This window comes from Macaca nemestrina, chromosome 7 (genome assembly GCF_043159975.1).
Source record: "Macaca nemestrina isolate mMacNem1 chromosome 7, mMacNem.hap1, whole genome shotgun sequence".
Taxonomy (NCBI): domain Eukaryota; kingdom Metazoa; phylum Chordata; class Mammalia; order Primates; family Cercopithecidae; genus Macaca; species Macaca nemestrina.
Genome location: NC_092131.1, coordinates 89,840,696 through 89,866,157, shown reverse-complemented (window position 1 = coordinate 89,866,157; position 25,462 = coordinate 89,840,696). Strand labels below are relative to the sequence as shown.

Genomic DNA, 25,462 nt, shown 5'->3' with positions numbered 1-25,462 from the left:
ACACCCATCATCACACCCTCACAGTTGCCTCAAACTCCTCATTGTTGCTCCCACCCTGAATAAGACAGGTTGCCCTGCCCTGTTCTGGGTCCTGAGTTCATGATCTCCCAGCATAGGGCAATATTCAGCCAGAAAAGAGGAGACCAGAGCAAATGGCTTCTCCTTTAACAGCTAAGGTCCAACAACAGAAGGGTCCAGGGCCATCAAATAAGAATGGTGACTCTGTGGATGGACGCATGGGAGGAAGCACGAAAGGGGAATAGGAAGGGTAAAATACATGTGCATTGATTGTGCAGAAAATGGCTTTAGAATGAGGAAATTGTCAGGATCTTTTTACTTTCTCTAAAGTATCTAACTAAAAAATATTTTTTAGGCCAGGCGTGGTGGCTCACACCTATAATCCCAGCACTTTGGGAGGCTGAGGTGGGTGGATCATTTCAGGCTAGGAGTTCGAGACCAGCCTGGCCAACATGGTGAAACCCCGTTTCTATTAAAAATACAAAAATTAGCCGGGCGTAGTGGCGGGCACCTGTAGTCCCAACTACTCAAGAGGCTAAGGCAGGAGAATGGTGTGAACCTAGGAGGTGGAGCTTGCAGTGAGCCAAGATAGCACCACTGCACTCCAGCCTGGGTGACAAAGTGAGACTCTATCTCAAAAACAAAAACCAAAACAAAAATTAGCTGGGCATTGTGGTGCACGTCTGTAATGCTAGCTACTCGGGAGGCTGAGGCACGAGAATTGCTTGAACCCCGGAGGCAGAGGTTGCAGTGAGCTGACATTACACCACTGCACTCCAGCCTGGGCAACAGAGTAAGACTGTGTCTCCAAAAACAAAATTTTTTAAACCCAAAACACGGTTTCTCTGATCATCGACAGTGCAAAGGATGCATGCTGAGTGTGACATGGGCAGGGACATCCACTGGGGTGTGAGCACCTTGCTATTCTGCTTCCCATCCTATCCTGTTGCTGTACAGTGCCTGGCCCACGGCAGGGACCCAACAAATATGCATTCAGTGAACAAAGGGACGAAGGCCCCAACCAGCTCTGTAAATGGGCTCCTATCCACTGTGGGGTGATGCGACACGCCCTCCCCCAGCCCCTGGGGAAGATGCTGCCAGACTCTGCCCTCCAGTCACTCCTTTGCTGGACACAGCTGCCTGCCGTTCCCTGCCAGGAAGACCGTACCTTCGACACACTTTGTGGGGCAAGCCCGGCATCTCCTCTGGGTAGAACCCCTCACCACAGGCTGGCACACACTTCCAGTCTTGGAAGTGGAAGTTTTTTGCACAGTGAATGCACTCTTCTCTGCCTGGCCCTGAGAGATACACGAAAAGAAGAAGGTATCAGGGATGGCTGGCAGAAGACCATGCCCCAGGCCTGCTTCAGGGCCTTGTGAGATCAGGGGTACCATTCAGAAGCCCCCAGGCCACCACTACAGCTGGCATTTCCCAGGTTCTGTGAGCTGGGCCATCCTCACCCACTCCCAGGACGGGGGCATCGCCATCCCCATTTCATAGACGGGGACATCAAGGCATGAGGTGATCTCAGAGGGAGCACACCTGCCCACTGGCCATGCGACGATGATGGGCCCTGTTTCCAACAGGCCTAGCCCACTTCTGCTCCCTGAACACTTGAAATCCAGTGCCAAAGTCTTCATATAAAAAAATATAAAACAGCTCATTTATTTTTTATATGGATACATGTTGAAATGGCAATGTTTTAGATACATTAGGTTGAACAGGATATGTTACTAAAATTATTTTTGCCTGTTTCGTTTGACTGTTTAAGATATGGTTACTAGGCAACTTCGAATTGCAGCCATGGTTTGCATTTGTGGCTCTTCCATTGCACAGAACGCTGTAGATGATGATGTGGGAAGATGAAAGAAGAGATCTTCGGGAATAGTGTTGACTGGTGTTTGGTGTGTACAGTCAGGGCATTTTCAACAATAGAGAAAAAAATGCCTAAGACTAAGGGTTTATGGCGCAGGGAGGAGAGACTCGAAGAGACAACAGTTCTGAGCAAAGGGCCATGAGTCATGGAGGAAAACCTTCAGGTTGGCTAAGGGTCTGAGGAGGAACTGTCGACCTGGCTCAGACATTGGACTAGATGACTAGATAGCACCTCCTCTGGGCCAGGTGTCTCCAGGGAGCATCTGATGGGACGTCAGAGAGAGGCAGTGAGGTGGCCACTGACTGACAGCGGACAGAGTTACAGGCAGGGAGGAAATTATCTCAGGGGCTCTATGATAATCACAATGCCAGAGTAAACCTCCCCGCGACTGCTTCAGTTTGACTGTGGTCTTAGATTGAGGCCTTGCAGTCTGCTCTGGACTCAGATGGGGCCTCTCGCTGTGTCAAGGGAAAAGCCCTTTGCAGAGGTTCTGGAGCCTGGAGGGCTCAAGCACAAGGCCCTGGGCTCTGGGGCTAGCTCCACACCTCAGAACCACAGCTGTAAGGCTGGGAGGGAATTCTGAGCTCATGCAGGAGAAGCTCCTCCTTTGAGCTCAAGTCAGGAAGAGTGAAGCCGAGAAGGCCACGGAGTTTTGAGCAGGAGGCAGACGTAGGGCCCTCAAGGGGCCTCTTGAGGACCACCGTCTTCATGGCGGGTGTCTCCCTCTTCCTGAGGTGCAGTGGAAGAGCTGACCCCAGAGTCAGGACTCTGTTCGGTTTATGTTGTTCTGGAGCAGAGGCTGCTCTTATGCTTTGGCCAACGCCGCCCCTCCCCATCGCTGATCTCTGGGAGCATCTGGTGGGTGGGTCTCGTGCACAAGGCGGGGCGCCACTCTGAGTGGGGCTTGGGAGCTGTTCAGGGCCTGCTGTTATACCTCTCGTGCCTCTCCTGCTGAACCCGTCATCCCCGCTGTCCTTCCTCCAGCACCAGGGTCCTTAACACTTGTGGAGCCTCCAAAGTGGGAAAGAAAGCTTGTTCTCATTTGTACTTAGTTTAATGCTCAATGTATTAAGCTTCAAAGTTGTTAAAACACATTTATTTGGAGATGGCGGTGATGGTGGCACACAAATGTAAATTCACTTAATGCCACCGAACTGTATGCCTAAAAATAGTCAAGATGGTAAATTTTGTGTGACTTGTATTTTATCACAATAAAAAAGCTGTTAAAGTGGGTTGATTTTCTAAGCGACCTATTTTCTCAACTACTAAATAATATGAATTTCATAACTCAGTGAAAGTCTTTTAAGGATTCCATTAAGTCACAAGTCTCTATAGACTTTGAACACTTTAAAAGCACCCACAATCATAGCAATAAGAGCAGAATGGGCTATGCTTATACAGGACCTGCTATGTCATTTGCGGGGCCCAGTATAAAGTGAAACCATGCAGCCTTTGTTCAAAAAGCTGCAAAAATGTGCCATGACAGGGATTGAAACAGAAACCATTTTCCTTTCTTTTGTAATCTCTCTTGGTCTGCTGTAGTGTTTCTCATTTGCTGTTTCAAGTCATGCCATCTCGGGCATAGGATGCTCATGCATGAGGACCGACTGTCACAGGTGCTTGGGGCACTGCCCTGCAACTTGGTATGTGTGTGCCCTGCAGGCTGCCAGCTGCTAGTCCACATGCCATGCCCCAGGTGGGTAAGTCGAGTCCCATGAGGCCACTGCATTAACCCAGCTGTGCCAGCAGCCCCAAAGGATTACAACCTCCATGCCAAGACACACGGGGCACCTGGACTCAGGAGGATGAGAGGCTCATCTCAATCGAGTTGCCTGCCAAGTGCACTGGGGCACTGTGAGCCAAGGGTGGGGGCAGATTCCACCAGGTCCTACCCCAAGCACTCATGCCTGACTCCAACCCTCCCCATGACTGTGCCCAGGCCCCTGGGTGGGTGGTGGGCAGCAGTGGTCACTGAATGGGAGCAGGGAGGGGAATGCCAGGTGGGCCTGGGTCTCCAGGGCACACGAAGTGGGCAGCTGAGAACAGATGTCTCCAATGAGGTCCACACCTGACATGTAGCAAGAAGCCTCCAGTGACTCAGAGGAGGAAAATGAGGTCTCTCTCCCAAGAGGCTGCCAGGAGATAGATGTACACGTTCCCAGGAGCGTAGAAAGAACCCCACGTCAGAGGGCATGGGGCATAGGGGAGATTCCCTAGAGCTGTGGACCTGCTCACCAATGAATTTAATAGCTGAAGTGATGGAGAAGTCACTGGTTTGAGATGAGAAGTCCAAGTGACTCTACAAAGCTTTTTGCCATCAGGCAATCTGGGGACTCAGAGAAAGAAAAGTGAATTATTGAAATCAAAGAGTTATAAAATGGTATGCCTGAATGTTATGGATTCGAGTGACTATGAAATTTAAGTAAGCAACATCAGTGATGCTTCCTAATCAATCTGGGCTAAATAAGTCAAAGAAACAAATAATAAAAATAATAGACAAAAAGGTGACAGGCAAACTGCTAGGGAAATCTGCTGAGCTGCCAGCGGGTGGAACCCATCCAGATGCTGAGCACTGTGGCCTTCAGGACTGCCCCAGGAGGGAACTGAGGAGGACGTATCTCCCCTGGGTGGTCTGGGGTCAGCGTGGCAATCGTAGGAGGACACCGGCCTTGGCCATAGCATTGGTTTATCATGCCTGTCTATTCCACGACAGTACGGCAGGTAGCTGCATGGGGTACTCATGGTTGGCCACATGGGGAGGGGTGTGCCCATTCTGCAGCATTTCTGAGGAACAGTAGTATCATGGCAACTGTGATTTAGTAGAGACTTAATTCTGTTTTTTTTAGACAGAGTCTCACTCTGTTGCCCAGGCTGAAATGTGCAGGGGTGTGATCTCAGCTCACTGCAACCTCCACCTCCCAGTTTCAAGTGATTTTTGTGTCTCCGCCTCCCCAGTAGCTGGGATTACAGGTGCCCACCACCACACCCGACTAATTTTTGTATTTTTAGTAGAGACAGGGTTTCGCCATGTTGGCCAGGCTGGTCTTGAACTCCTGACCTCAGGTGATCTACCCGCCTTGGCCTCTCAAAGTGCTGGCATTACAGGCATGAACCACTCCGCCTGGCCAGTAGAGACTTAATTCTTAAAGTATTACTGCAGAAAAAGCTCATATGATGTGAGTTTCTTAGAAAGGACCAAAGTACCAGGGGCAGGAAGGGGAGAGGAGAAAACTTAACCCAAAACATATCTGAGCCCACAGACTGATGGTGCACTTCAACTTACTTGTGCAAATAGCTCTGCAAAACAAAACCCAATAAAATGAATGAATTCTCTACCATTCTGCATAGAAACTGTGCCTGGGAGACATTCGTGCCATCATCTTTGTGGGAAATTATAATACATGTAAAATTGTTTATAGAATTCTTTTCTTCTTTGAACCAACTATTCAAAATAAGTGAAGATAGGTACAAAGAACTAAGGCTATGTTTGAAAACATCCCCGTCCCCACCTGGATCCATTCCCACCTCTCCCAAAGCCCTCTCAATGTTTATAGTGTTGTGTTTCTGTCCGCACCTTTCCACAGCAAGAGTTGAGCTCCGAGACAAGATGGCCTGAGTGGCTGAGCATCCCTTATCCCTTTCCCCGTCTGAAATAAGCCACTGCCTGGCTGGATTTCTAATGAGAAATTCAGGCTGCTTGTTCAAAGTGGGCCTTTGCATTGTTTTGGGACTTTGTTTGAAATTTAAAAACATGGTTTTAAAAAAGATTTCCAACAAAATGTTTTCCTTTCATGGAGAACAGGGTCTCACTATGCTGCCCAGGCTAGTCTTGAGCTCCTGGGCTCAAGCTATCCTCCCACCTCTGCCTCTCTGAGTGCTGGGATTATAGGCATGAGCCACTGCAATGTACACAAAATTTACCATCTCAGCTATTTTTAAGTACACAGTTCAGCAGCATTAAGGACATTCACACCATTACGTAACCATCGCCAGCATCTATCCTTAGAACAATTGTCATCTTCTCAAGTTGAGACTCTGTAACCGTTAAACATTAAATCTCCACTCTCCCTGCCCCCAGTCCCTGGTACGGCCTTTGTACCTTGTTTTGCCTTTGCATTTTCATGCTGCAATGAATGCAGAAGCCCATGAAGTCCTAGGGCTTTCTCGGTCTCAAGGCAGTAGCCTACCCGCTTGGGTAACGCTGGCCTGAGGCCTCCACAGGCGATGAACTCACCCACGCAGGTTCCGCAGGTGTGATGGCATTCCCCACATCTGATCAGCTCTGAGTCAAAGTAGGTGCCTGGCTCGCAGTCAGGAATGCAGCTGCCCCGTGCAAGGCTGTTGAAAAGAAAGAGGCAGATTTCCACATCCATTCCAAAAGTCTAATTAAATTATGATTTGCCCTCTAACGCCTTTCCCAAGAGGAAATGTAAGTGGCTGAGGCACAGTTCTTTGTGTCACCAAAAGTTCTCAGCTAAGGAAAGTTGCGAAAGTCATCCCGCAGTCGGCTGGGGGCCCAGCAGGAACGGCCACGAGGCCCTGGGAAGCAGAGCTCCCATTACTATGCAGCAGGCGCCGGGCTCCGTCCAACCCAGTGATAGCTTTTCCTTACTGCCATTTCTCCAACTTGAATCCAAACCTCATGAAGAGAAGTGGAGCTGTGTGGGTCATCACTGGTGGCACGCTAGCTCAGTCTCAGTGTCGAGTCCCTCTTGAAGTGTCGGCATTTATGACATGTGATGGGGCTGTTGGCGGCAAGGCTGGCCCTGAACCCCAACCTGCTCCTGTCTCTCTCTTGCTTGAAACCTTCTGCAGCTTCGCAATGAACTTGAAATAAGACGCCCTCTAGAGCCCTAGCAGGCCTGTCAAATGCAGCCCCTGCCTTCCCCTTTCACCCCATTTGTGCCTGCCCTCACCTCGATCCAGCCAGCCAAGTGCTGGACAGAGACACAGATGCTGAGCTACACCATCCATGTGGATGGCTTCTGCCACTTCCCAGTGTTCGACCCCAAGCAAGCCTGCCAGCCTCTCTGCATCTCCGTTTTCCTTCCTGTTAATTGGTTTCTACATCATAAAGTCGCTTGGAGGACTCAATGAGTTAATACCCATAAACATTTCAGTGTCTGGCACACAGCAGTGTGAATAAATGTCACCTACAATTATCTCTTTAGTTCCTGAGATTATACTGTGTGTGATGTACACGTTTTAAATGGGTTTGCCACTAACCATACTGAGCAAGTGCTATGCGGTGCATCTGTCAGAGCTGGTGACTCCTGCTATGACACTGGGATTTATAATAAGAAATATATGTTTGGTTTTTGTCCTGGCACACAGCTCCTAAGACCCTTGCAATTACCAAAGTGCTAAATGTCTTTAATAACTGATGACTGGGGGGTTCCTGGGTAGCCTCTAGACAGGGGCTGGCTGCCAGGGAACCAACCATGTGATCAGAACATTGGAATTTTTAGCCCTACTACTCTGACCTCCCTCCTGGGAGGTGAGAGGGGCTGAAGGCTGAATTGATTACCAGTGGCCAATGATTTAATCAATCATGCCTATGTAAAAAAACCTCCATAAAAACCCCAAAATATCAGGGTTTGGAGAGCTTCTAGGTTGGTGAACAAGAACACATCCCACATCCTGGGAGGGTAGCACAACCCAGCCCCATAGGGATGGAAGGTCCAGCGCTCAACCCTTCCAAACCTCACCCTCCGCATCTCTATCTAGCTGTGCATCATATCCTTGTAATAAATGGGTACACATAAGTAATGTCTTTCACTGTGAGCTGCTTTAGCCAATTAATCGAACCCAAGGAGGGGTCATGGGAAATCCGATTGGTAGCTGGTCATTCAGAAGCACAGGTCACCACGTGGGACTTGTGATTGGCATCAAAGTGGGGCAGTCTTGGGCTGAGCCCTCAATTTGTAGGATGTGACACTATCTAGTAGTGTCAGAATTGAGCTATTTATTTATTTATTTATTTTTGAGACAGGATCTCACTCTGTCACCCAGGCGGGAGTGCTGCAGTGGCACGATCTCAGCTCACTGCAAACTCTGCTTCCCAGGTTCAAGCGATTCTCCTGCCTCAGCCTCCCAAGTAGCTGAGATTCAGGAATGCACCACCGTGCCTGGCTAATTTTAGTATTCTTAGTAGAGACAGGGTTTTGCCATGTTGGCCAGGCTGGTCTCGAACTCCTAGCCTCAAGTGGTCTGCATGCCTCAGCCTCCCAAAGTGCTGGGATTACAGGTGTGAACCAGCGCATTCAGGCTGAGCTATGTATTTATTATATATATCTTATGGGACACCCAGTTGGTGTTCACTGGAGAACTGTCTGGTGTGTGGGGAAAAACCCACACATTTTTGCTACCAGAGGTGAAGTGTGTTACATTTTGTGTGTGAGAGTAGGCGAAAACACTGGCTTTTCCTATCTCTTACACCTGCACTTAGCAGGAAGATGTCCGTATGTTTGCAAGCTCCTCTGTATGGATGGTGGACACCCACCCAGGGCCTTCCTCTTCATGGTGCCATGCCCACTGCGAATGGCAGTTAAATCATGTCTTTAATAACTGACATTCCCCTGCAAACCCTTCCTGTGTTGATCCCCCTGAAGAGATGGATAGCCGGAGGCGGCGGCTCGGCTGCTCTCTTGCTGCTTTAACATGACTGCAGTGATTTGAAGTCACAGCTTAAGAGGATATTGGGCAATAAATGGAAGCTTTCTGTGGCTGATGGCTGGCGATGTGTCTGGAGTTTGCATGCCTCTCTGAAAGCTTGTCATTGATGGAACCACTGCTTCTATGTGGCGGGGCTACTGCCAGGAAGCATTTTCTCTTTAGCACACTATTCCTGAATTGAGTATCTGATTTCTCTCTCCTACAGGATGGGACAGGATGCATAAATGCATTCCCTGGGATCCCTCAGCGCTTCTCTGCTGGGAAACAGGCAGGTTCTAGGGTACTGGGAACATAGAGCCTCCTCTTCCTGATACCCCCAGCTACCAGCCTGGGTTGAGGATCCACTCCTGGGTTGCCTGACCTACAGAGTCTGGGACATCAAAGCTGGCCTCTCCCAGGCTGCCAGCTGAATGTCTCCTCCTTCCTCTTCCAACTTTTATCTCTTTGGGGGATCCCTTTCCTGGGCCAGTTCATCCTTTCACTCCTAATCCTGCCTTGTCCAGCCAACAGGTTTAAATGACAGCAGATGTGATGCGTGACTTTGGGGGCCTTGCTTTGCCTTCCCTCTCCTGGACTCCCAGCTGCTTGCGGTCCTCTTCTCCCCAGTACTCTCATCTGGAAGAAAGGGGCAGGCTGAAGGAAATGAAGACAGTAGCATAGTGTCTCCTGGGGAAACTTCATCTCCCCTGTTTGTAAAATGCGAGTAAGAATTATGTCTACTTCATAGGTTGCTGCAAAGATTAAATAAGGCAAAATTGGTGCAAGCACCTGGAATAAGAGAAGATATGCTCAGTAATTTTTCTTCCTTTGTTCTTTACTCCAAAAAAGGAACTTCTTCTATGGAGAATTCCAGTCCTCATAGCATTTGAGAAGGGAGATGGGGCTGGGGGTATGTTGCATCCCTCCACCGCCTCACCCTGCAAAAGCAACTCCCTGCCTGGACCACAGCATCTTCATCACTGCCAGCCTGCTGAAATGTAGAGTAGTGGGCTATACCCAGACCCGCTGCATCAGAACCTGCATTTGAACATGAGGTGATCCTTCCAGTGTGGACCATGGTGCTAGTCTCCCTACTATGGGAGTATCCCCCCCCAAATTTTGAACAGAATGTTCTAAGATTTTAGACAGCAATTTGGAGGAATAGGTAATGTATATTTGTTTGCATTAAAAGGAATTTGGTTGCATAAAATGGGCTAAAGAAACATTTCAAAATATTCCAAGAACAATCATTAACCCAGAAGAATGATTTTTAAGAAAATGCATGCTGAGCTTTATGGGGCTGAGCCTGATGGAACAGGGAGAACCATGAATGTAAAGAGCACCCTTAGGAAGCAGTGAAGATGTCAGGAGCTGGCAAAAAAACAGAAGACCAAGGGATGCAGACGAGAGAGGGTGGGTGAGCCACTACAGCCCACCCCTGGCCCAGACAGGGAGGGGAACTGGAGCAGGTGGAGGTGCTGGAGCGAAAGGAGGTGGATCTGGGCACAGCCCTGTGCTGCATGTGATGCAATCAAGTGCTGCTTTGCCCAATTCGCCCATGTTGTGTGAAACACAGAGATTCCACCCATCCTCTCACTTTCCATCCTACACAGCCATCTCTAAGTGGACACATGATTTCCAGGACTCGGAATCTTTACCCTCAATGGCTTTGGGCCTCTGACAGTTCAGCTTTTAGGAGAAATGCAAAAATGTGGTAAATCCATAACAAACTCAAAACAGCACCACCACCCTGGCATTCTTCAGGTTTTGAGGGGGGTTTTTACCTGAATCCTTCTTTACAGACAGTGCATCTCTCGGGTTCATCCACGCACTTTTTACAGCTTGGGTGGCATTTAAGGCAATTTTTCTGACCTGGAGAAAAATAGCAAGATAAGAAAAGAGAAGGGACGGCACTGACAGGAATCAAATCTGGGCAAGCAGGGCCCCGGCATTTCAAAGCAGGGGTGTAGGTGGGCTGTTCCCCGAGTCCACCTCCAGAATGTGTAGAAATAAAGCAGCCAGAGGCTGCTTGTACCTGGTGTGGGGTCACAGATTTCTCACCTCCCCTTTCTGAGGTAAATTAAAGTCCTCAGACAACCACCAGGCCTCTGAGGTGGTTCCACTTATTTCAACAGGGATGGAGGCCAATTCCTGGTGGGCTAAGTAGAGTTTAATGAGGTGGAAATCTTCATAAACGTGGCCAGGTATGGGCAGGTAGGGGGGTGGGGAGCCTGAGGCTGCTACTTGCTCTCCACAGTGCTTTCCCAGGGAAATCTATATATGAAGATCTGGTGGCTCTAGATGGCGAGACAGGAACCTATGGTGAGTCATCGTGCCTCCTGGGGAAGTTCTGGGTCACCCCAACTCCCATCTGCAATGTCATAAGTTATTATCTGGGTTGGCGCCTCATTAAACACCACCATGCACCACTCCTAAGTGACTGGGGTGCTCTGGGCCTGGGAGCTAACAGCTGCTTGCTACACCTGTGCATGTCCCCGCCGCAGGGCCCCCTCACAGGTGGCATCATATGCCATAAAGCAGGGGCTGAGTGAGGATGTCGGGGTGAAGGAGGGCGGCCTATTGTGCCCTTGGGAAGGGGGTGGGGATGAAGGTGCCTGCATCCTTTGCAAAGGTCTGGTTGGCAGCCCAGAACAGGCGTTCGCAAAGGCTGTGAAATGTGTCTTGCATGACTTTTTGTTTCCCCTCTAAAGGGAGTCTGGGATGGATGAGGTGGCTCACACCTGTAATCCCAGCACTTCGGGAGGCCAAGGCAGATGGATCATTTGAGGTCAGGAGTACGAGACCAGCCTGTCCACCATGGAGAAACCCTGTCTCTACTAAAAATACAAAAAAAGTAGCTGGGTGTGATGGCGCATGCCTGTAATCCCAGCTACTTGGGAGTCTATGGTAGGAGAATTGCTTGAACCCAGGAGGCAGAGGTTGCAGTGAGCTGAGATCACACCACTGCACTCCAGCCTGGGTGACAGAGCAAGACTCCATCTCAGAAAAAAAAAAAAAAAAAAAAAAAAGCGGGGGGAGTCTGGTTATTTGATGGTTTTATACGTCTTTAAAGATTTCCTGGGTCTTGTCCACAGGGGTAACAGCAATGCCATGACAGGTTGGATCAATGACCCACCCTGAGCAGCAAGGGCCCCGAGAGGAGGGCTGTGGGGAGGCCTGCTACCTGGAAGACCACGAATGTCAAACGGTAGCTTCTTTAAATGTGTTTGACAACTATCCCCTGTCAATTTAACCCAAGCCCTCCTTTTGCGTCTCTCAGGGCAAGGTGAATTACTAAAACATTGGCATGGGGTCTTGGGCCTAGAACTCCTGTCCATTCCCCCACCCTCCTGGGAGAGCAGGGCAGCAAGACGCCTGGCCGTGCTGCTCTGAGTTACAGTCCCACCTCCAGCATGACTAGCTGTGGCCTTTGCCCTTGCACAGCTTTGATTCCCCTCCTGTGGCAGGAGGAAAACACTGCCTGTCTAGTGTTTAGGGGTGTGGATGCTACCTGTAAAATGCCCCGCAAAGACCAATCCATCCCTTCTGAGCCCAACTGACATTGGTCAGCAGCTCCTTTTCATTTTTGGAGGTCTGCAAACCTTCTGCCCACACTTAAATCCCAATTTCATCTCAGCAGCTCTGCCTAGGAGGGCTTGCCCCCAGCTCTGACCGCCAATTCCATATGCCCTGACCCATGCCCAGTGCACACATCCTCTGTTACAGAGAAGCTGATGGCAGAGTCTCTCCTGGAGGAGAAATTACAGGACAGACAGCAGGACCTCCTCTCCTGGTACCTGAAATCAGACAGCCCAAGAGTGGCTGGCCCTAGCCACCTCTCAGCCCTTGCTCAATAGCAGATGTTGACTCTAGTGCAGATGCGTGAAATACCCTGGACAGCGAGTAAGACCAGGATTTCTTTCAGCATCACTTGGAACTTCTCCCGGTCAGGTCTGTGGGGGAAGTGCTATTAACTAACAGGCCTGGGTGCTCTGATTTCATCATCTCTGCCTCCTTCCCCTGTTGCAAGTCCTTACTCAGAACAACAAAATACACAGGAAGCAGAAAGCTGGGAAAATCTCCCAGGAGAGAGGGCACAGGCCCAGAAAGTTGGGGCTGGCTCATCAGTTCTTGTGCCCACGAACATGCCACTTACTTTCATCAGCATAAAATCCTACAGGACAGAGGGTCACACAGGTGTTCATCTCCTGGTGGTGATAGAACCCGCGGCGGCAAGACAGGCACTGTGTCGCACCCCTGCCGGAGCAGGTCTCACACCCCTTGTGGCACCGGCGACAGCGTCTTGCTGCTGTGTCCCCAAAGTACCCCAAGGGGCACACGCTCACACACTTCCTGTAGGAGCAAAGGCAGGAGGGTGAGGGCCTTGCCAACCCAGCCCCAGTCCCATGCCCGCCCCTTTGTTTCCTTTGAGGAAACAAAGGCTTCAGGAGTGAATGTCAAACATGATGCCCTTTGTCTTGGTGAGTGCAGTTCTGAGGTTCCTACATACACAGGTGGAGAGGTTGGAGGCCTTGCACAGAACCTGGGAATCCTTTCTTTTAAAAGCTGGCCCCACTGAAAAGTCCTGAGGGTGTGCATGGTTTCCCAAGGGCATCGTGAGGTTGGTATTTGACTTCTGGAGCTGTCAGCTCTGGCAAAGCCCTCTCTCGGGTGCCCTCAGGGAGTGAGTCTCGTGGGCAGTGAGTAAGGCCAGCAGGGTGACAGCCTTTGCACTTTGGCCAGTGAGTGCGCTGTGGCTGGGAGCTCTAGGATGCCACGAGAGCCACATGGGCACCTGGCTCCACCGTGCACGGCTGCACCCGTGCCTGAGCCCTCATGGGTGTGCACCAGTGGTTGGTGGGTGCATCTGTTACCCAGGCCTTTGGGGAGCCTAGCAGTGTCCTGTCATCAGGGCCTCCCAGGCCTGGCACATGCAGCGCATGATGGGTGCTCAGGGAAGTTTGTGAAATGAGAATGGACAACAGAGCAGCTGCAGGACTGTCAGGGAAGAGAATTTGAGGAAGTGGTGATGCCAGGAGCTAGAGGAGCTCAGTGGACAGAGCTCAGGGCCTGACTGCAGGCCACACAGGAGGGCTCACTCACCATAGAAGGGTCAGCCCGAACCAGGCAATTGGCCATATACCTAGGGGCCCAGGTCAGAGCTCCCGATATCCTCTCTCGGGGTAAACTCAACGAAACTTTCACTCAGTGAAAGCCCCACACCCAACCAGAGTCCAGAGACACTGAGAAAAAGACCATCAACAGGCTGTGAGGGCAGCACCAGGGCCTTGAATTGCATCCATCTCCGGGCCCTCTGGGGCAGCCCTGGCATGCCCAACATGACCTCTTTCTCTTTAACAACATGGATAGAAAAGGGTTTATAAGCACGGACGCCAATATGCCACAGCTTTTAATTTCTCCGTAATGGATGTATATGACTTGTATGATACGAATGCCAAGTTACTAAAAATTTAAAAACTCCAAAGCAGTTAACTTCAGTGTCATGATTGTTTGGGGGTGCTACATTAATTCCTAACTGGGGCATCAGGACGTGGAGGGACTAAGGATACAACTGGAAAGAACCACTGAGTGGTGAGCCACAGGGCTCTGGGACATGCGTTACCTGCTGGTCTTAACGCTCCCCAGGCTGAAGTGGATGCAGTTCAAGCACTGGTCTGCATTGGGGCCATCACAGCCTTTGTCACCACACTCCGGATGGCACACACCTTAAAGAAACAAGCATTGCCTTTCATCCAGAGAGATGCCTTCTCCATCTACTGCAGTCCCACGGATCCCCAAGTCAGGATATTGCAGCTTGGTAGAAGCTCCCAGGCCCCGCTGGAGCTGGACGGCCAGACGACAAGGCAGGAGCAGCTGTCCCCATGGGTAACAGGTGCAGCTGAGCCTCGCTGGGCTCCAGTGTCAGAGTCTGAGCACTCTAGACAGGGATGGCATGAGAAGGAGCGAAACATCCAGGGCTGGATGCGCTGCCCAGAGCAGGGAGGAGATGGGACTTATGAGAGCCTGGAGGGGTAACGGGGAGGGAGAGGCTGGAACAGCTGTTTCATTTACTCACTTGCACCAGTCATGATGCTGGGACCAGCCAGCACCTTTGACTTCCACGTGGAGGACAGAGCAACACAAGAGGGGGTGCTGAGTGTCAGGAGAACTGCTAGCAAGCTGATAAGCCAGGAGGAATTAGGTAGGACCCCCCTACCCCCACCCACTCCACTGCGGTGGGAATGGGGATGGATCACCGCGTACTCAGGACCTCCTTGTGGGGCTGTTGCTGGGCAGGTCTGGGGTGGGGCAGGGACAGAGCCTGACAGTGTGTCCTAGGGTTGGGGGACTGCTGTTTTCTGTGCCGAGGGCCGAGCCCCTTTCAGAACATCCCCTTTAGACTTTCCTCGGAGCCCTCGGTGGAAGGGCAGCTGTGTCCTCCCTCAAGTTCCCAGGGGTACCCAGTTTCTCACTCTGGAGGCCGGTTTGTTGTTGGAAAAACAACTGAGAACTGTAGGCGAGCTGAGTAGACACCAGCAAACCTCACCCTCTAGGTCCTTCCCAGGTATCCCAGAGGTGAACCCAGTGTTAAAGGTCTACCCCTCAGGCGGGGCCGGGGCACGCTGCAGGGGTCCTCCCCAAGCTGGTCTGCAGGAGTGATGCCTGAAGCCAGAACTGGGGTGGACTCCCACCTACTACCCACCTGTCCCTCCTACACTGAGGAAATGGCCCAGGGGACCCCAACAGCTCTGAGACACAGGGACTAAGTGGGGCATGTGAAGGCTTTCGAGTTATTAGAAGAAAAACCTCCTCCTCTGAGGTATGAGTTATCTGAGGGGATGGGGAGTGAGCTCAGGAGTAAAGCCTAGTTAGTTGCTGGCCACCTTCATTTGGTGGGGACTTGAGGAAAAGACCAAAGTCCTCATTCTCTGCTGCCCACAGTGGAGTTCTGCTGGGGCACACAAAGCCCTCTTCATTTGTCTTGAAGTCTCCAGACCTTTCCAGTGTTAGACCCAGTGAAGCTGACTTCCCTTCCTGAAGGCTCTCTGGTGTTGATATTTCCCTAGTTTTCACTGGGTGGGGGGCCTCGCCTGTCCCAGTTCCCACTGTGAACCCCTTTTGGAGCTGTGTGTATCCACGAGGACACTCTAGACGCCGTTCCTGGGCGGTGCTGACACCCTGGGTTCCAGATGCCGCCCACCATTTCTAAAACTCATTGCTAAGCCCCTCCCCCCAGCTCCAGAGGGTTTACTATAGTTTGGATCAATTTCTATCTAATTGGATTCTTTGCCCACCCCATCCTGGGTCATCTATGGGGACAGACTCCGAAATCCTCACTTCTTGCACCATTGCTTTAAATTACCCATTGAGCCCAAAACTCCAGCTCAGGCACTGGGCTCTTGCCTTCCCACCCTCGTAGCTGACCCAGTGAGGGCGGGGCTGTTGTGGTGACTTAAGGACTTCTCTCCCGCCTTTTCCTGCAGCGCTTTCTCCCTGAGGAGGCAGCAGGTCTGTCTTGCTTGATAAAGTGAACAATTTCCTTCATCTTAAGAAGATGAGGGCATGGGTGGGACAGGGAGGCAGCAGACCAATCTTCTCACTTTCCAGACACAGGGAATGGGAGATGGGCGGGCAGGGCTTGGTTCAGTGTGTTCACTGCTAGATTCCCGGCATTAGACACAGAGTAGGTGCTCAATCACTATTTGCCGAGTGGATGAGAGGAAGGTGGCTAGGAACAGGGAAAGTATAGATGTCCTCATCATCTCCAGACAGAATGTTCTAGGATGTCCTCGGAGGAGGACAGCCTTGGGGAGGGCCCTGGAGCAGTGCTCTCAGCTGCTGGTCAGGGTTATGGACTTCACACATCCCCACCCCTGCTCCTGGGTCTGTCTGCAGTGGAAAGCTTATTCAATAATTTTGCACGGAGCCCCAAGCAAGGCTGGGGTCTATTCAACAGAGCTGCAGAGCCCCCACACTGCATCAAGGTCACCCACAGGTCAGGTGAAGACAATGCCCATTCAAGGGCCCAGATGCCGAGATAAATATCTGTAAACAAACCTTCCCAGTATGGCTCTCTACTTGAATTGTGTCTAAAAGCCAAATATCCAGATTCGTCTCTCCCACGAAGTGTCCTTAAATTAAATCCACCTGACTGTCCACGTTGTCCCAATCACTCCACCGCCTAAGCGTGTTCTGGTACAGCTGTATGTAGTTCATTCTCTGGGCGAGCATGTTGTTTGTGTTGTAATTTGTACTTATGTCTGCTTTTCCTCTTGCCTCAATTAGCGTGAAAGTTCCTCCAAGCCCCACTGCCTTCTTGTGTCACTCCCCATAACTCCTAGCAGGGGTCTCTTCATACACGGGGGGTTCCGTTCATGTGCTGAACAGCCTGGCTAGCGGCTGATGCCCCTCTAGATGGGCTTAGACTGACACGGGTTTATTTGAAAACTCCACCTTCAATCCTTTGTGGAGCAAATCCAGGATTTAAAAAAAATACGCAAGCAAATAAATGTTAGAAAGCAACTTGGGAGTTCTCCACGGGCTTTGCCATCGCGTGCTTGGACCAACTGCCGAAGGACGGGAGGGTTTGGCATCACCATCTTTCCCACCATTCACGCCATCTAAGAATAGCACACTGGAACCTCAATGGAGCAGTATCAGACCCGAGAGGAATGCAAGAGTTGAGCTGGTTAATTGCAGACAAGAGGTGCCCACAAGAATAAGAGCATACTGAGTACAAGTCAGGTTTCCTTCCTGACTGCTCTGTGCCCTGAGCAAGTAACCTAAGGCTTCTGGGCCTCTGCTTGAGCCTGTCGAGTAAGCACGGATGTGCTAAGCCTATGAGCACACATGGTCCTGCTCCAGACATCACCCTCATCCTGTGAACTGGCTCCTGTACCTGTGGAGCCGTCCTGGAATCCCGTCTTCCAGACAACACCACGTGGGCTCTTGGCTTCCCTTGCAGTCCTGTGTGGGTGACCACAGTGTCCTGAGCTGATCTCAGCCCACTCAGTTCCCTTTGCTCAACAATGGCTTCTTTCCTGAGGCCCAGTCTTCCCTGTGTTCCCGTGCCAGTACTGTCCTGGCCTCCAAGCCACTTTCTTGTAGGAACCCAAGCCCTTCCCTGCCTCCTGCCCCCATCCTCGCTGGTTTCAGTATCTGCCAGATCTGTAAGCCCACGCTGCCTGCAGGCACCTAAGAGTGGTTGCTACAGTTGCAGACCCCCAGGCATCCCACACCTGCTGAATCCCAGTCTCTGGGTGGGGCCAGCCCAGGGTCTGCTCTCAACCCAGCACCCTGCGGAGTCCCTGGGGTGGCCTCCACCCGCACTTTGGCCACCAGACGGCTCTGGCCTAGCAGGCTAGCTGTCATCACAAAATTGTCCACCTTCAGAACCACAGCACTGACGTCTTCCTTGTGCCCCATGCTGCCCACTGCAGCTGCTGCCCTTTCTCCCAGCCAGATGCTCTGGTCCCCCAACCTTCCTCTCCAGGGGCCATCTTGCTTGCTGCTGTCCTGGGACCCTGGCCATTTGCAAGTACTCCCTAGGCTTCCCTCATCCCCCTCGCTCACCTCCTCTATTTCTTGGCAAATGCTCTCTTGCCCAAAGGGTCCAGGTGCAGCCTCCACTGGCCTGGGCCCATCACTCCCAATGCACCATGCCCAAGGCCAGCTCTGGACACCTCATCTCATATTCACCTGACCTTGCGTTGGACTCTAATGTGGCTCCTCCTCCTCCTTTGGCTTCCACACTTTGGCACCGTCCAGTTCTCACCTGCTCTGTCACTCTGTCCTGGTGTCTGAAGAGGCTGTCCTGCTATCTCTGGTCTGCCCATCCCATTCACCCCTGAGACTTCAGGGGGCTTCCCTGAGAGCCAGGAACGCATCTCCTTCCCATGGAGACCCCCTCTCTCCATCTAAGCCCTGCTCAGTAGACTGCTGGACTGCAGAATGGTATTACAGTGAGGTTCCATTGTGCAAGGCTGAAGTCAGTAGCAGATTTTAAGAAAAAAATCAGTTCTTTATTAATAATTACTGAATCTTGCCACAGTTTATAAATCACAGGGGAAAACAGAGCAGATTAGTGCATACATAATTCAATGCTCTATTTTAAAAGAACAGTAGAAGAAATTTAAAATGGAATCGACCATAATTTATACTTGATATGTATTGGTGGAATTCTCCATTTTGTTATTTTTCACAGAAGATGCTAGATAACTTAAAGCATCAATGTTCTTAGATATCACCCATCATTTATCATTTAGCCGTAGTATTTAGCTAAGGAAAATACGTCCAACCAGAAACACCTCTTCTCGCACAAATTGCTACAGGATGGCTCAGAGGAGAAGAACAGCTTCTAGTCTAACATACGAATAAAAGCCGTGCCCAGTTCAGTGGCTGGAGCCTCTCTGGGCAGCTGTGGCTTTTGGCTGCCTTGTGGAATGAACTGGTGTCTCCAAACCAGGGCCCACCTTGGCAATGGGATAATTGGAGAAAAAGGATTCACGCAGGGCCTTTTTATATGCCGTAAGATTTTCAAGGCATCTGTGTAGCATCAGCATCTGCTGACATCATCTCTTGAGATCCTCTCTGGGTCTTTAACCCAAGGCCTCCAGGCTGGTCAGGATCTCTGCCACAAGCTCCTTTCCCAGCTGTGCTCTTTGAACCCAACTTTCCTGGGTCCTTGGGAGTACTGTGTCCTTCCCACATCCTGACCTCAAGGACTGAAAGTGGATGGACTTGAGGGAGTCAGGAGGCTGTGAGATGGGGGCCTTTGAGGAAAGGGGGTGCTCCTGGAAGTGGCTAATTTACCAGGGGGCAATACCCCATTCTGGTTGGGCATATAGACCCTGCTTTCCCAGCTGGGAAGATTGGAGAATACTTACTGGTTTGAAGCATACTTACTGGTCTGTAAAATATTAGCAGAGCCTGGGGTGGAATGAGCTGTGTGAGTGCAAATTGCCATGATTATTATGACTCCCAGACAAGAGAAGACACACAACCATCAGCCCCACCTTTGCCAGGAGCAGCCCCACATTTTCAGAGCTACTCTGGACAATCAAAGCTCGTGGAAGCTGGCCGTCTCCTCTTGCTTCAGGTTCATTACCTGTGTAATCTTCCTCATCTTCAGGAACTTCCATCTGGGACGGTGACAGGGCGGCCTTGGGTGGCTCCAGCTCTGGGGCCGTGAGCTCCAGCATCCGTGAGCGGGACTGATGGGCACTGAAGGTGTGGTACGGGTGCTCCGCTGTGCCATACAATATGAGGCTCCATTCTTTCAACTTCCCTGGAAGGCACCAAACCCACAGAGTCACCTGCCTGTGCCAAGACCTCTGTCACTCACAGAAATAAGCCAGATGCTGCCTGGTTCCTCCCCTGATAGCTGGGCTCTGGCCTGCTACCTTCACTTCCTGGTTACTTGACGGCCAGGTGTGCTCCTATTGCCCAGGCCACATGCTGCTTTCCCCCGGCATCTCATTCCTGCAAGCCAGTGCCCCTCTATTCCTGTTCTATGGAGCTGCCCTCTGCTTCCTGTCCCTGCTGGGATGGAGGTCAGCCGGGCTGGACTCTCCACTGTCCTGGAGGCTGTCCTCTGCCCTGCTGATCTCACTGAGCCTCCCTCCATGCTGCCTCCCCGATAACTAGCAGCAGCCACCTTCCCCCTTGGGATATCCGGTGGGCAGATCTGGGGCCAGGCCTGGCTATGAATCTTCCAAATGTGATAACTGGGTTGCATGGAGAAACCCTGCTGTTTGGATCCTTCATCTTAGATCATAGGAAGACTCGGTCTTGGGCTCTCTCCTCCACAGCTAGCCCAGGACAGTGAGGGATGTTCTAGGGGATAGCAGTGCTGGTAAAAACCCAAATGTCTGCAGAAGCTGGGTGGAGGGAGAATATCTTTGAAAGCAGGGGGATGAGTAGACAGACACCAGGCTCCATGGGGGCCATGAGAGACAGACAGGCACAGGAAACACAGGGCTGACGGGAGAGCTCCCAGCCAACATGGGGGCAGCACGGGTCCCACTCCACGGATGGCTCCATGGGGAGTGACGGTCCATGCAGTTATCTGTTCTCAGGTATCAAGCAAAGTGAAAATCCTGGTAGCAACTTCCAGGTGAATTCCTGATGTTATAAAACACATTATAAACAGTCTCCAATTTATGACAGTTTGACTTACAATTTTTTGACTTTACAATGGTGTGGAAGCAAGGTGCATTCAGCACACTCCTAGACTTAATGATGGGGCTATGTTGGGATGAATCCACCATAAGCTGAAAATATCATTGAAGTAAGTCAACTTACAATTGTAAGTCAAAGAGCATCTATACAAGTAATTAATGCATATCTGCCAGCCAGCTCTGCTGCTGGCTAGTTGTTTAAGCTGCCTCCTCCTCCTCCTCCTCCTCCTCCTCCTCCTCCTTCTTCTTCCCACAGCATCCCCAGAATTCAGAGCAGGGTAACTGTTTAGAAGGTCATCACCCCACATAGTTGAGGGGGCCAGGGGCCAGTGTGACCTGCCCAAGGACAGCTGCTCACGCTGACGGGGCTCCCGGATGCCCCAGCCTCTCAGTGTTTGTTTCTAACTGGATTGGCTCAATAGGAAACACATGCATACACATGTTCAGCTGCGAACCCTCTCAGTGGGCCCTCATGACTGTCTCCTGCGACCCAAGCTGGGGACAGGGCCATTGCTGGTTCAATGTCTCTGTTGGCTGAAAAATCCCTGCTTCCTCTTTCTTTCCTGCCACGGGGTTTCTTGGCAATCAGAATGGTTTCAGGGAGGAAAAATACTGCTCTGATTCTTTGGTGTTGATTGTGTTTTCTCAACACTTACCTCTGCCTGTGCTCACTGCTCCACCCACTGGCTCTGAATGGCAGCCCGTCTGTCTTTACATACCTGCCTATGCACTGTTTCTGCAATGTGGGCCCCTCTGTCAGTACAACTTTACCTTTTGTTCCAATTCTGGAAATCTCTCAGTGTTTCTAAATTCCAGAACAGGAGCTCCTGCTCATCCTCATACCATAAGCTCCTAGGCTGTATCCACACCATCCTGGGTGGGTGGGCAGGCAGGTGAAAGACAGGCAGGACTGGCCCCGCTGGTGCGATTCAAAATGAGGTTCAACATTGACCCATTTATACAGTGTGGCATGTGGCAGCCCTGTCTCATTTTAACCATAGCCCCAACTGGCTAAGTACTAGGTTCTAAAAGGCTGGAGCCTCCACACTGCCCCAAGTCAGATTCTGTATTGCCCAAGCCTCCCTTGGCCTGGCCAGGGCTGGCAGAGGTAAGCAAGGCCCTTCTACATGAAACAGCATCCCCAGCACAGCATTTCTAGCATGCGGTCTTCCACAGGGCTCGGTTCATTTAGACACACAGCAGCTCCCCTCCCTAACACAGTTCCTAACCTAGCCTATGTGTGTGGTGCCCCCTTCCCTAACACAGTTCCTAACCTAGCCTGTGTGTGTGGTGATAGCAACACAGGAAGTTGTTCTCACTGCTGCAGGTGCAGAAAACAAGCCCAGGTGAGGAACCTCTGACTCTCCTCAACTCCTTAGCATCCAATTATAGCCATATTCCAACCACAAAGGAATCCAAGCACTTTAACTACCAAGTGGTGAACTGCGATTACGGTGGGGGTGTAATGATGGTAGGACAGGGACCAAGGGCTCTAGAGGCTATAATTTGAGTTGAAGTTTATTTCAACTATAGAGGATGTCTCCAAACACACACACAGAAGGCCTGGTCACTAACACTGAACTTTTATTTTCAGATATAGTTCTGGTAGGACAAACAAGAGGGGCTGCTTACACTCAGGGTCAGTGGTGTGCACTGTGTGGAAAAAGAGAGCAGCAAGAATTCCCAGGGAACCAGCAGACAGGCAGCTTCGTGGGAAGGGAGAGAGGGCTCGACTGGAATGGAAGAGAGACTTCATTTTTATTGCACTCTCTGTTTGACTTTATGTATGTATGTATGTATTTGGATAGGGTCTCACTCTGTTGCCCAGGCTGGAGTACAGCGGCACGATCATGGCTCACTGTAGCCCCAACCTCCCAGGCTCAAGCCATCCTCCCACTGCAGCATCCCAGGTGGCTACGACTACAGGTGTGCACCACCATACCCGTCTAATTTTTGTATTTTTGGTAGAGAAGGAGTTTCACTATATTTCCCAGGCTAGTCTCAAACTCCTGAGCTCAAGTGATCCTCCCACATTGGCCTCTCAAAGTGTAGGATTTACTGGTGTGAGTCATATGCCCAGCCTGTTTGACTTTTTAAAAAGTTTAATGTTTAAAAAATCTATGAATAAAGTGGTTGTATGTTCAAAAAACCCCATTAAAAAGCAGTAGTACTCAGGGTTTTGATTTTCGTTTTTGAATAAGTAATATACAAGGATGGCTCAGAAATCCAGAAATATAAAAGTGCATATGACGAAGTCTCCCTCCCCATGGGCAATGTTGGTTCCCCATTTCTTGTGTATCATTTCTGAAGCATTTTATTCTTATTCAAGCAAATATGAATGTGTGTTTCCCCCCTCCTCTTTGGTAACACACCTGCTAGCACTTTCTGCACCTTGAGTTTTCCATTAACAGTGTATCTTGATCCTTCCATGGCCGCATGGGATAGATATAGTGTTGTTTACTTAAACAATCCCCTACTAATGGACATTTAGGTTGTACAAACTTTGGCAATTATAGTCATGTATAGCTTAACCATGGGGATACTACCTGAGAAATGCAGGTGATTTTGTTGTTGTGTGAATACCACAGAGTGTGCTTACACAATCCTAGATGGTACACCTGCTCCACACCTAGGCTATAGGGTACAGCCTGCTGCTCCCAGGCCACAAACCTGTGCAGGATGGTACTGTACTGAATACTGTAGGCAACTGTAACACAACGATAAGCGTTTGTGTACCTAAACATATCTAAACAGAAAAAGGGTATAGTAAAAATATGACATTAGAATCTTATGCAATGGCTATGGCATAGGGGGTCTGCCATTGATGGAAATGTCATTTTGCAGCATGTGACAACACAAATAGTGCTGTATCCTTGTTCAAACAGGGAGCAACTACTTGAGGTGAGCAGAGCAAGGGCCCTGGAACAACAGGGTCTGGATCCTGGCTTTGCCCCTACTAGCAATGTGACCCTTGGGCAAATTACTTCATCTCTGTTCTTTAGTTTCCTCATTTGTAATGTGGGGATAATAATGTCTCTAAATGTCTACCTCACAGGGTTGTTTTGGAGATTAAATGACTTAATGATGATAAAGCATTTAGACTAGAGACTGACACACAGGAGCTGTCCATCGAGGGAAATCTACTGCACATGTCATTTCAGCTGTGTGCATGTGTACCTGTAGGCTACATTACTAGTGGTAAAACTGGGTGTCAAAAGGAGTGGGCTCCTTTGCAGCCTGGAGCTATGGCTTACATTGCCAATCTGATAACTCAGAAAGGTTAACGTCGCATTTCTCTCATTATGTGAGAAACTGAGCATCCTTTTCATATAATTAAGAGCAAGACAAATTTCTGATTTGATAAAATTAAAAGTAATTTACAAACTTGGAAATTTACCAAAGACATTTGCTAGGAACAAGGGATGAGACGTCTAAGATGCATAGAAGCAGATGTTAGCTGCGTTCGTAGCAAGGGTCAGTAGAATGAAGTGGTGTTTTGCTCACACATGGTTTGTATTTTTGTTCTTTCTCTCTATCTGCAAGATATTCATGAGAGCCTATGAGGAGCCAGGCAATGAGCTAACAACTTGCAGATCTGAGAGCTGGGAGCTCCAAAAAAGCCAGCAGGGAAGAAGCAGTGGGCCCCAAAGCAACCCCTTCCTACATGTACCTTCAAAAGAGACATTTCCTTTCCTAATAGGTGCGATTTGTGACACTTGACCTAAGGTTAAGGTTTAGACAATGGTAATTTTGGAGACATTTATCTCTCTCTTTTTTTTTTTTTTTTTTTTTTTTTTTTTTTTTTATAGATGGCATCTCGTTCTGTTGCCAGGCTAGAGTGCAGTGGTGTGATCTCAGCTGACTGCAACCTCCGCCTCCCGGGTTCAAGTGATTCTCCTGCCTCAGCCTCCCGAGTAGCTGGGACTACAGGTGCCCGCCACCACGCCTGGCTAATTTTTTGTATTTTTAGTAGAGGTGGGGTTTCAGAATGTTGGCCAGGATGGTCTTTATCTCTTGATCTTTTGATCTGTGGGCCTCCCAAAGTGCTGGGATTATAGGTGTGAGCCACTGCACTCAGCCTATCTCCCTTTTCTAGTACTTAAATGCTTTTTCGCTTCCTCAACCAAGGGAGTCACTTTGGTTTTCCTGCCTTGGGAAGACGCAAAAATAAGAATTCCATACCTATGGCATAAAGTGTATGGCATAAATTTGAAGTGTGGTTCTTTTTTAAAATTATTTTTTTAAAAAAATAAAAATTATTAAATGTTGAGATATTTAAAGAAAAAATAAAAATAAATCGCCTATAACTCTTTTGTCATATTTCCTCCTGGGCCGTTTCCTATGCATGTGTATTTCTCACGTAGTTGAAAACACACAGTACCCTGTTTTCTCTTTCTTTTCCCACTTAGCATGATATCATGTTAATCACATTCGGCGTCATTTATTTTCTTGTTCATTGTTTTCTCTCCCTTTAGCCTAGAAGTATCACAGGGGCAGGGAACATGTCTCTCTTGTTTGGTGCATTAGTTTCAGTGTGTAGCAAGTTTTGGGCACATAGTAGGTACTCAATAAATGCTTGCTGAATGAATAAATCCATTAAAACTTTTTTTTGACAACAAAGTACTTCACCCCGTGAACGTGACCATTTAACAACCTCTCATGACAGGTTATGACAGAACGTTTAGTCCAGTTCCCTTTTTTGAAATACATAAATCTGCCATAAATATTACTTGAT

At 49.7% G+C, this 25,462-nt stretch overlaps 1 protein-coding gene across 3 annotated transcripts in view; it reads right to left on the bottom strand.

The window, feature by feature from the left end:
• Positions 1-25,462, bottom strand: part of LOC105499242 (proprotein convertase subtilisin/kexin type 6) — a 188,565-nt gene that overhangs the window by 10,481 nt on the left and 152,622 nt on the right. The window contains exons 14-20 of one of the 3 annotated variants that reach the window (XM_011771749.2): positions 19,656-19,835; positions 19,454-19,492; positions 14,172-14,274; positions 12,705-12,901; positions 10,333-10,420; positions 6,129-6,232; positions 1,187-1,316 (exon numbers count right to left, since the gene is read on the bottom strand). In XM_011771749.2, coding sequence (XP_011770051.2) covers positions 1,187-1,316; positions 6,129-6,232; positions 10,333-10,420; positions 12,705-12,901; positions 14,172-14,274; positions 19,454-19,492; positions 19,656-19,835 — 841 coding nt within the window. Of the gene's footprint in view, positions 1-1,186; positions 1,317-6,128; positions 6,233-10,332; positions 10,421-12,704; positions 12,902-14,171; positions 14,275-19,453; positions 19,493-19,655; positions 19,836-25,462 lie in introns of those variants that run through there. The other 2 variants (XM_011771750.2, XM_071100549.1) reach the window with 2 other exon arrangements.